Source organism: Trachymyrmex cornetzi, unplaced genomic scaffold, assembly GCF_001594075.2.
Source record: "Trachymyrmex cornetzi isolate Tcor2-1 unplaced genomic scaffold, Tcor1.1 scaffold61, whole genome shotgun sequence".
Classification (NCBI taxonomy): domain Eukaryota; kingdom Metazoa; phylum Arthropoda; class Insecta; order Hymenoptera; family Formicidae; genus Trachymyrmex; species Trachymyrmex cornetzi.
The window spans coordinates 1,769,127-1,780,523 of record NW_017299926.1 but is presented as its reverse complement, the minus strand read 5'-3'; the positions used below and the strand labels follow the sequence as shown (position 1 = coordinate 1,780,523).

At 33.7% G+C, this 11,397-nt stretch overlaps 1 protein-coding gene across 2 annotated transcripts; it reads right to left on the bottom strand.

Annotated features, from left to right (window-relative positions):
- On the bottom strand, positions 1–2,831 carry Mcm10 (minichromosome maintenance 10 homolog). Of its 2 annotated transcripts, none has more exons than XM_018516075.1 (2): positions 2,638–2,831; positions 1–2,275 (listed from the first exon to the last, which is right to left on the bottom strand). In XM_018516075.1, the coding sequence occupies exon 2, from the start codon at positions 2,263–2,265 to the stop codon at positions 58–60; it is 2,208 nt and encodes a 735-aa protein (XP_018371577.1). In that variant the 5' UTR covers positions 2,266–2,275; positions 2,638–2,831; the 3' UTR covers positions 1–57. The 2 variants fall into 2 exon arrangements, with proteins under 2 accessions (XP_018371577.1, XP_018371576.1); XM_018516074.1 differs by having other exon boundaries at positions 2,647–2,831.
- Between the last annotated feature and the right edge of the window lie 8,566 nt (positions 2,832–11,397).

Here is an 11,397-nt window from a genome sequence, read left to right as displayed (position 1 = left end):
TATAAATATTTATAACACTTATTTAAAAAATACATTGTGAGCAATCAGATTGACATATTAATCTTCATCCGGAACTAGAAGGTTGAGATTGGCATCTTTCACTACAGAGCCCAGGAACTTTTCTTCGGCGCCGCGAATGGACAAAGTCTCTGCGACGATAGCAGTCTTCCTCTCATCCATCATAGCCGCTCTAACCCAATTCGAGCTGCTGCACTTGCCACAGCTGTGCGACGGCATACGGTTCAGACTGACAGTCCGGTTCCCACAATCGGCGCACTTGAAGAATCTCTTAACAGCGTCCATCACGCGCAACGGGTGTCGTTGCTCCTTACACATGTCCGACGCTGAGAACGCTGTGTACTTGCATAGCATACACTTCACCGCTTTGCAATTGATCTTGAAAGTGCTCATCATCTTTTCCTCCATTCTCTCCTTGGCCTCTAGCTTGTTAAAGTACTTCTCCTTCTCTTCGTCATATGACTTCTCGATCAAGTCTGTGTGCGAGGACTTTGCTTCTAGCATCTCTTTGAATTTGTCGTTTATTTTCGTTTTTTTTGCATTCCGCTCTTCCTTCTCATCATTTTCTCTCTGACGCTTCACGTTCTTCTCTAGTTTTTCTCTGGTACTCGCGCGGACTTGATTAGGGTTCGCCGCTGTGATCTTTCCGTGCTTTTGCACCCACTTGATCGCATTCATCTTGGCGTTGTGAATCTGTTGCTTGGTAATTGGTTCAGAGAAATCTATTGTATTTTGATTACATCCCGTTCCTAATCGCGGGCGTGAAGTAAGAGAAGCCAAACCGATCTTATCTGTACGATTGCTCTGTAGATTATTTGTAGATTTGCTCGGGTTGCTTTCTTTCAATTGCATTGGACTGGAACACAGAATTGACCCATTAGGCGTTGATTGTACCATTATCTGCTTTGAGGGCTGCCAGCTCCTTAGTTTGTTCAGTCGTTCAAAATCTTTTCTCACTTGGTTGCCGGTCAGTTCAATAGCTATCCCTTTCTTAGTGTCCGTATTGTTCGCCTTATGGTCTATATCGTTTTTTACTTTCTTAATACTGTTATTTGAAGTAGTCTCGGATAATAACTCCAAACGCGCACGGTCCTTTTCATACAGTTCCTCGTTGCGTTTGGCTAATACCGGTACGAACGATGATAATCCGTTGTAAGGCTTTTGCATAACGGTCCGCCTATTCATGCGTTTTATCGCGTCTCCGGTGAATCCATAACTGGTATTGCTCGACTGTATTTCCGCACGTCGCGTACACTTCTTGTACTCCTGTTTAACATGATAGACGCAGTACTCGCATCGACTTGTATTTATAATTGCGGTACACGGATCTCCATTCTTCTTGACCGACTTGCATTTGCCCATATCCTTAGACCTGCCAAGAATCATCATCTTCTGAGGATTGTCGATCGACAGCGTCGCTTGATCGATATTATCCTTACTCTCCAGCACATTTGGATTGAGAATACCTATCACGTTGCCAACGATGGTTTTCCATAGTTGTTTATAGGCGTTACTAAATAAAAAAATTGACACGGTCTTTAGGTCGTCGGACAGATCACTTATTTTCCAGATACAGTAAGAGGTTCCCTTTTGCGAGGTTTTCGTAGTTGATTTGTTGATTAACACACCAGCAATTACCCAGTCATTACGTACATTATCAGAAATAATGTGGTTCTTTATTTTTGATATCGTTACAGGTATTTTGTCTTTCATACGTTCTTTCATTTCGGCAGAGGATATAAGGGGACTAACTATTCTTATTCCAAAGAAGGGATCACTATAGACATCTTTTGCTGTATTATTATTACCTTTTATGGCGTTATTGAAATCAAATGTTTTACTCTTATTATTAATATTAACTGTCTTCACACTTTGTAATTTTACAGGTTGCTCAGTCTTTAATGAAGAACTTTCTTTTAACAATTGTTTTAACTCTCGTCCATAATTAGAATACTTTTGTTCCTCGAAATAACGTCTGTCTTCGTCGTCAGAAGAATCAAGCTTGTCATCATAAATCTCACTAACTTTTTCATCAATTGGTTTATTTTCATTATTTACGTTACTAGATGCAGAATCTAAGAAACTAAACTGTAATTCTGTTAGAGTCTTACTTGGCTTTGGTAGATCAGGCTGTTTAATTTCAGGTAGTTTAATTTCTTCAACCTTAGATTGCTCAGTTTCTTCGATGTCATTTGATATGAGATTATTCAGAATGTCTAGATCACAATCACTATCATCATGCTCCATATTTCAAGTCCTGTAAAAAAAGATGAATTAAAAGAAATAAAGATATATTTGTATTTGATTTAATTATATTTATATTTCTATTTTAGTTATTTATATTGAAATTAAAGACATAATCTAGAAAGGAAAGAATATTTCTGGGTGCTTAGATAGAGATGTCAAAAAATAAAGTAATGTCAAATGGAGTTAATTCACTTAATCAACCAATTAACTGTTTGAATTGATTATAAGTTGCTTAGTAAATCGCATAGAATAAAAATTTTTCTTTATGTGTGCGCCGGATTACAAGTTGTGAAAAGGGATTTACTCACAAAACTTATTGAAAGTTTGTATTTAAATACTCATATATATTTATACAATAAAAAATAATCTAACCTTACTTACACGTTCCTTTCTATTACAATTTAACAAAAATTCCGTTTCATTATCACAGGTATCATTAGCGCATAAATGCCTTCGAATCACAACTATTGAAGCATTATCCAACAATTTCTGCATGCAATACACAGTATATGTACAATCTTGTACAATTTAAAAAATTATTTACACGAGTGTCACCTCTGGTTACACCCGACGTTTACCCGCCAATTCTTAGCAGACGACAATGAGAATTCACTTGCGCAAGCGCCACTTCGTCGCTTCGATATGTCGAAAATCACAATGGCGTCGATAGCTTTCGATCTTTCGATAGTTTTCGAATTGCGGTCACTTCAGGACGCGCGGAACCACCGGTCGTGGAATCGCGGTTCTTTGATCGCTCGTATTTTTGTCGTCGTGTCGTGAATTTTGCATGCAAACAATCATCGTAATTTCCATGACACGTAGAAAAACTTAAAGGGCTCTGCACAATAAAAGAAACAGGGAACAGAGAACAAAGAATAAGAATTAATTTCAACCTATCAGAAATCATGTATTATGGAATACACACTGCGTATTCCACAATACATGATTTCTGATAGGTTGAAATTCTTATTCTCTGTTCTCTGTTCCCTGTTCCTTTTAGGCGTCATCTACAATACACGGAGTAAAAAGTAAGAGTAAGAAATTGACCAATCACAGTCGATTATTCTTCTCACATTCAACTGTGATTGGTCAATTTCTTACTCTTACTTCTTACTCCGTGTATTGTAGACGACGCCTTATTGTGCGGAGCCCCTAAGACGTAAGATTTAAGGGGATGCTAAACCGATTACCCAACTCAATCAAGGTCGATAGTACAGACTCTTTTAATTCCAAATTCGATAATAGTGGTGACATCTTTGATTTAGTTTTTACATTATATTATATAATATATATCATTCTGTCTTACTCAAACGCATACGTCTGTTCTTATCTAACATATGCCAGCACCATCTATCGCAAGACCGCGCAACTACTGCTACGCGGAATTTCGGCTCTGTTGACAGTCCCAGTCTTCGCAAAGCATCAGTATACACGTATTTTCTATTCGGTGGAAATATTGCTTTTCTAGACTTTCAATCTTAGTTCTACAAACTCAGTATCGTTCGTTTCAATAATGTGACCTCAGCTGCACGCTTATTTTCAAGATATGGACTCTAAAACTCTTATATCAAGCAAATACATATCTGAGGTAACAGCTGTACGAGCCAAAAGTAAGTGAATTTTTAATTTTTTTTTCGATTTTCTCATAAAATCCAGTGCAGCTGAGGTCCTGTTGATGCGTACTATAATTTAAGTAATAATACTTTTGCAATCCGTACATCCAATACAGAGATTTTTCACTGAATAGGAATGTGGTAAAACAGGGAGCTTTAGCATCGCCTTAAGCAGTAAGCGAATTGATCGATTACCCCAGATCTACAATAGGTGTTTTAAGTCTTAAGCCGTAAGAAATTGACCAATTAAGGGCCATTCCACACAAACTTGCATAGTCGCATAAACATATATGCATAAAGAAAATTATCCAATCATAGTTTACGTTTGTCTTTATGACAGAAATGTGATTGGATAATTTTCTTTATGCATATGGTTATGTGGCTCTGCAAGTTTGTGTGGAATGGCCCTAAGGGTCCTTTACATAGAAGTCGTAGACGGTCGATTGAAATTGGTCAGTTTCCTATGACTTAAGACTCCACGACCATCTACGACTTCTATGTAGAGGACCCTTAAGGCTTAAAACCCTATTGTAGATCCGGGGTAATACGCAACCAGTAAGTGAATTGACCAATCACAGTAGAGACCGTAAGGCCAGTAGCGAATCCAATGTTAGGCGTCGTCTACAATACACGGAGTAAGAAGTAAGAGTAAGAAATTGACCAATCACAGTCGATTATTCTTCTCACACTCGACTGTGATTGGCCAATTTCTTACTCTTACTTCTTACTCTGTGTATTGTAGACGACGCTTTACGATTTCCTTACTGATTACTTCTTACGGACTTACGTTTTTCTATGTGCCATGGGCTTTATGATAGAAATCATAAGACCATAACGTAAGCAGTAGCAAATCCAACATGTTGATTTCCTTACTGCTTAACCCTCTACCCGTGTTCATATTATATATCATTTACCATGTTCAAAACTTTATCTTTTTGTTGACAATACAGTATATAATATTACGAGAACTTTTTAAAAACGCTTGGGTCAAAAAAGACATGAACACGGGTAGAGGGGTAAGTCTTAAGTTTTTCTACGTGCCATGGACTTTTAAGGGTCTCTCGTAAAGTGCACCGAATTCGTTACGTGGCATATTAGGCCTGTTCTTTTTGGCTAAACTTTTGCAGTTCATCTTTCTTCCTCTTCTTTCCTCCTGGAGAGAAAAGGAAGAAAGATGAATTGGTGCAGGCGAGGGGGTAATCACTAGCTGAAATATTCCCACAGATTACATGAGATTATATGATTTCATCTGATTAGAAATAATTTTTTTCACTACATATGAAGTCATTTGGTAAAATATACGAATTTATTTAATATTATACAATGATTTATCGTGGGTGCATATGTAATTGTCGGATTATACATAGAGATTTCGTATGAATTTTATAATGGTTTCGAGGACTCTGTCCCACGATTACATTAAGTGGTTATCCCCTCGGGTGCAGGCCTATTGAGTGTATGAAGCAGGCATCTTGGATCGCTACTTTGGCTGGAAGTATATCGCAATCGATCAACCTCTCGCGACGCGTCTCTGGCAGTTTGCGCGCCCAAAGTCGTTTTCATCTCGCATCTTGCTTTACTCATCAAGGCAACGAGAGTTCGTTGAGTAAACGATTATCATAAGATATTTATGTTAGATAGATAATTAATTTTATATCGATTATACATAAATCGTTTCTTTGAATACTTAAACTCGATAGTTGATGCAGGTAAATGCAGCCATTTTGTCTTCTTGCTTTTTACACATTGATGACAATATATTCGCGACATGGTGTCAAGAGTTTTAGATAAAATCTTTGCACAATTTTTTCAATTCTTTCGAGTTTCTCGGATTGACAATTGCGTTAGAAGCAAATAATTTTTATCGTTATCTTGTGATTAATTAAAAAACTTTGGAGTGGCAAAATTTTATACACATTAATGATGGTTTACATTTTTATTCAATATTAATTCAAATTATATGATGGACATAATTTTTTTATTAGGCATACCTATTTAGTAGATATGTTTATTGTCTCAATAATAATATCGCTCTTTCTTTAACAAATTTACAGACAGGAGTTTATAATTTTATGACATATAATATGTATGTTATAGTATATATATATATATGAAGCTTAATAATATAACATAAAATATTTAAAAATGCAATACTTATATGTTATCTAATAATCAATGAATGTATTTCATTACGCGTGTTATAAGAGAAACGTATCTACGATTTTATTAATAGTTCTTTAACGGATTAATTTGCGTGTTAATTTACGCATAAATTTATCAGGCGTTTTATTTGTTATCGCAGTATTTCGTTATTCTTTCTTGAAGAATAAATAAAAAAAATAAGGGAAGCGGACAATCTCTAATGATTATTCTACTTGAACTACTACTCACAATAAATTATTTGCGGCCTGCAATCGTCACCAAGTAGTCACATGATCTCTGATTCATCGTATTGTCTCCGATGTATAATGACGTAATTTTCTATAGTGTAATGAGATATAATCAGGGTGCATGTGTTATCATATAGGGTGTCCAAGTAAAGCCCTGTTTCTACATTTAACTGCATGTACATTTTGTTGATTATAATCTAACAATTAATAAATTATTTTCTTCATTAAAATATTAAGAGAAAAATTAGCTTTTATTATCAGATATTAGATATTAAATATAAGTTTTAGTATTAAATAGTAATTGTAACATTTTTAAAGACGTGAATAAAAAATAAGGAAATTCCGTTGTATTGTTTAAAATTTAAGGTTTTATTTTTCGAAAATTTTAATTCCAATATAATTTAAATTAAAATAAATAATAACTGTGTTGAAAATTTTAGCCAATTTATTATATATATATATATATATGTATATAAGAATTTTAAATATAATTCTCTCTTAGAAAGTATTTACATATACAAAAAAATCAATAATGATAACATTTAGTGTAAGTTAATAGAAAAGTAAATTATTTTTAAAGAAGGATACTGTTCTTTTGTTCACACTGAATCCACACGAATACTCGTACGTATGAAATCGCGCCACCGTTATTTATACTCACCGGCTAACGATTTTCGTAGCGAGGTGACCGCGCTTCCCGCAAGCACGGAAATCGACCAGTCTTTCCTTATGAAATATTCAGACTAGATGTTGCAGTCGGACTAACTCGAGCAGTCAGTTTGCATCTAAGCAATTCTCGCGGATGAGGAGGCAAGCAGTCGGTTTATCGAAAATACGTTCTGGAAATGCTTAATCGAAAGTTTCGAAAGTTTGTATTAACTTTGGGCAATTTGACATTATTTCCCTTTGCGGATCAATAATTAGAACGTGTTATTTTTATTTTAAGTATTTAAGGCCGGTATTTACAGTTAATTCTTATTATTTTAAAACCATTTTAAATAACGTTTTAAAATGCTAATAAAGCTTTTCGATTGGTTCATGACATTTTGAGACTAGGACAATCTTAAATATAAGACTATGAATACCGATTTAAGTATCGATATCGCCTAAAATAATACGTAACTTCTACCGTTCATAGTATTCTGGAAAAATTCAAGAAATATAATATTATAGAATCTAATGAGGAAACAGAATGGGAGGTTGATTTTAATTATTATATTAGATAAAAAATACTCGTTAAAGATAATTAATTTAAGAAAATATATATACAGTAGTCCTTTGACAAAAATTATTGAGCAGATTTCTAGCACCAGCTTGAAGTTTAAAAGACATTATTATTGAATTTATAGTTTATATAAAATAAATATATCAGACAAAGCTTTCACGTTTTCCTGTTGGCCTCGTTTCTCTATATAAATAGCGCAACATAATAATTTTTTAATTACAAAATTAATGACTGTAAATTTAATAATTTAATAGTAACTGTTATTTCATTTTGCTTTATATATATTATAATTACTCGCTTGATAAGTATTTTTACAGAAATATATGTAGTATCATTAAATATTAAGCGTTTTCATAGCTGTTTTGTGAAAGTGGTGGTTGCTTTAATCCCTTTGAGATGCTACCGTATTATCTGTTGAATAGTAGATAAATGTTTCCTGCGTACGCACAAAGTACAGTTATCGTTTAACTATATGCTGGTATACAGCTTACACTTAATAAGCACGTAGATACCGGCTCATTACAATCTCTCTTTGCATTCTAATATATGTTCTCAAAATCTTCATAATTCTGAATAATGTTTAAACTTTTACACTTAACCTATTTCCAAATTATAAAGACTTTTATAATATTTCCATCATCTATGCCATATATAAAGTAATTTAAAGTAATCCAGTAATTTTATTTACCATAGATTCTATGGTAAATTAAATTACTGGAGAATTAATTAAGACGTTATACAAATTTTTATTTAATTTATTTATATTATTTATTATTATATTATAATAATATAATTTATTTATATTATTTATATTATTTTAATTAATTTAATTTCTTTATATAATGCATGAAAAGATCCATTTTATGATATGCACAATAAAGTTGAAGATTCTTCAAACAGAGAAAATATTCACAATAATAAATAAAATAAATGAGAATAGAATAATCTTCTAGTCTCTTGCATTTTCTGTATACGCACAGTTTTTTTTCATTAAAATTTCATGCAGATGTAACTTGATGAAGACTTGCATCACAAAGTACACGGAAACTTTCTGTGACTTTGGTATGATGTCGGATCTAGTTCCTTATAAAATAATAATAAACGCGACGCGATGATTCCGCTCAAGGATAGAGAAATAATTGCGCGTATCGAATAAATTATTCCGCATATTTTCGTCGATCGGCCGGCGCATGTATGCCGATGCACTTGGTACCCCGTGGTACCATCGTTCGTCGGTCGATTAAAGCAATAAACCATCAATAATACAGTATACTTGCTACTCAAACACGCAGAATACTCATGCATTTACATGCCTGGAAGTAGTAAACTTGCAACATGGTTATTTTTCCTTGCGTTGATTGTATTGTTTCGCGACGTTGCATAGAAATTTACGACCTGAAGAAATGAATCTTTCGATTACACTAGAAACAATATCATTGATAAGCGAATGTACTTTATTCCGTGGTCTAATTTTGCCAGATCGATATGTCGAGTGGCACGAAAAAAGAAACAAAAACGAAATATTTCTACAAAGGAACTTGCATGAAAGAACCACTTTTCAACATACGAACGTTTGACTATTATTTTAATGGAAATTTAATTAAAGAGAAGATATGTACATGTATGTGTATATATAAAAGTATTACCTCCCGTTATTGATTTAATATCTTGGGAAAATGCCTGCTATATTAATATATTATACAGAAAATGTATTCTAATATTTTCGTTTACGTGCGTGCAATTTATCATGATATAAAGCTGAAATATTATAGTTAGGCAGCTATATTTCTTCCGTAATCATTGTTCTCCAGTAATTAATGATAAATACTTCTTTCCGAGAGCTGATAGAGTTGCGAGTTTTCTTGCTGCTTTAACAAATATATGATATTTATCATATTTTTCTACGCAGTCTGACCTATTAAAAAAGAAAATATACCTCGGACAACCGTTGTAGCGGGATTTTTTCTTTCTTCATACCGTGGTCGCGTTGTTTGCTCGCGTGCAACGGGATTCTAGTGTCATTCCATAATTCTGGAACTAGTTGGAACAAAAGCAACTCACGTATCGTCCATCTGTCCCCTTTCCTTTCTGTCCCTCCCGCCTCTTTTCGCCGGTCTTGTTTCTGAATCATCTGCGACACAGCCGCGGGCATCTTCCACCTGCTAATCTCGAGGAAAGCTGCGCGTTCCAAGCGGCTTCCACCTGTTAGTTACGAAGGAAAGCGTGTAGTCACGGAGTCCCTCGTGTAGAACGAAACTGCATGCGCCGTGCATCGCTCTTCCACCCATGGCATCTGTGCTCTCTCTCTCTCTCTCTCTCTTTATAGTGAGAAAATGAGAAAGGGAGAGAGAGAGAAGAAGAAGAACACATACTGCGAGTGCACAACACGATGTGCTTCGAAAGAAAGTACACCATTACCTTCGACGCATCGTTGCACCTCGCGATTTGCTCCTTGAAGCACCGTCGCGGATTCTTTCATGTGCGAACGAATCAGAATTTTTCATGATACAATTGAATTCCATCTTAAATTACGTGTAATATTACCTATATTTCCTAAGTTCAAGCTTCGTAAAATAAAAGGTTTTCTGAGAGATTCCAATTTACAATGAAACTACAAGAGAAAAGAATATCAGAAATTTATCATTATTATGCATATATATCTGTCTATTAATTAAAAAGATCTCAATTATTGAATAATGTCTGCAATTATATAAAATAAAGTATTTATGAAATATTTATTCAGAAATTCAATAAAAAAGGAAAATTATATGAAACTTGTACACTTTAATGTGTTTCAGATATAATCTTTGCATTTTTTTTTATGCTTCAATGTACATACTTCGCATTAGCCTTTGTTTTTGTTGATAACTGACTGACTATCCCTTCGTTGCACGCTTCTTCGCCTTCAGTCGCCTTTTGTAACAAGCTCGGCGAAGAGATTTTCCCCCGGGACATGTTTCTCCCTTGACCTCTTTGTTGTAACTCATTTTAATAACGCAACTTCAATAATTATGGTTATTATAATAACGGTACGCAGTAAACGTAGAACCAAAGCTCTCGTCATTACAACGAGAACTTTTGACAAAACTTACTCTCTTTTTAAACGAAATCTTTTCCTTTTTTGAGATAAAATCTCATAATGTTTAAAATAATTTATTTACAAGATATTTTGGTTTACAATTTGTAAATAACATCACGCTTTTATTTAACTATTGATATTTTATTAAGAATAAATATTTCACGATATACTCTCTTATGACATCTGAAGATGGCTCAAACCAGCAGCCGAAATATGTTATGCATTGTTTCAATTTTAATTTAATTTAATTACAGTCGATTTCTATTTTTTAACTTTTTTAACTTGTTATTTGTGCGAACTTTATAACCGACTCTTACATGCCCTTTCTATTATTTATATTGTTATTTTAACATCAAGAGTCGCGTTATATTAATTAACTTACTTTTAATAAATATTTCTTAAAAGTAGACTAAAAGAAGTAAATGCGTAAGTCATCAAATTAGAAAGAAACTATATTTTTTCAAGTTTTTTATACGTTTCTTACTTTTCATTCCAAGAATATTAATTCACATAAATTAAATTCAGAATTTAAATAAAACTTAATATATTTATCTGTACTCAATTAAAATTATACCATTTATTCGCACTCGTATTAATTTGGTTTCTTAAATTAATTTTTTATACAATTATTATTTACAAAAAATATTATAAAAAAAATTAATTTTATATTTGTTAATTTTTTCTTATTATTATTTGCTGTCATCGTAACTTGAAGATGAGGAATATTTTTATACCGAGACTTCCTTTCTCATAGATAATCCAAGAACACGTGCGGAGAGACCCCGACGCACCCCTATCTCCATGCGTTTCCCCTTACAACGGCGG

What these genes read in the sequence shown, in the direction of transcription:
- Mcm10 (XM_018516075.1), bottom strand. Translation starts at nt 2,265, where the DNA reads ATGGAGCATGATGATAGTGATTGTGATCTAGACATTCTGAATAATCTC.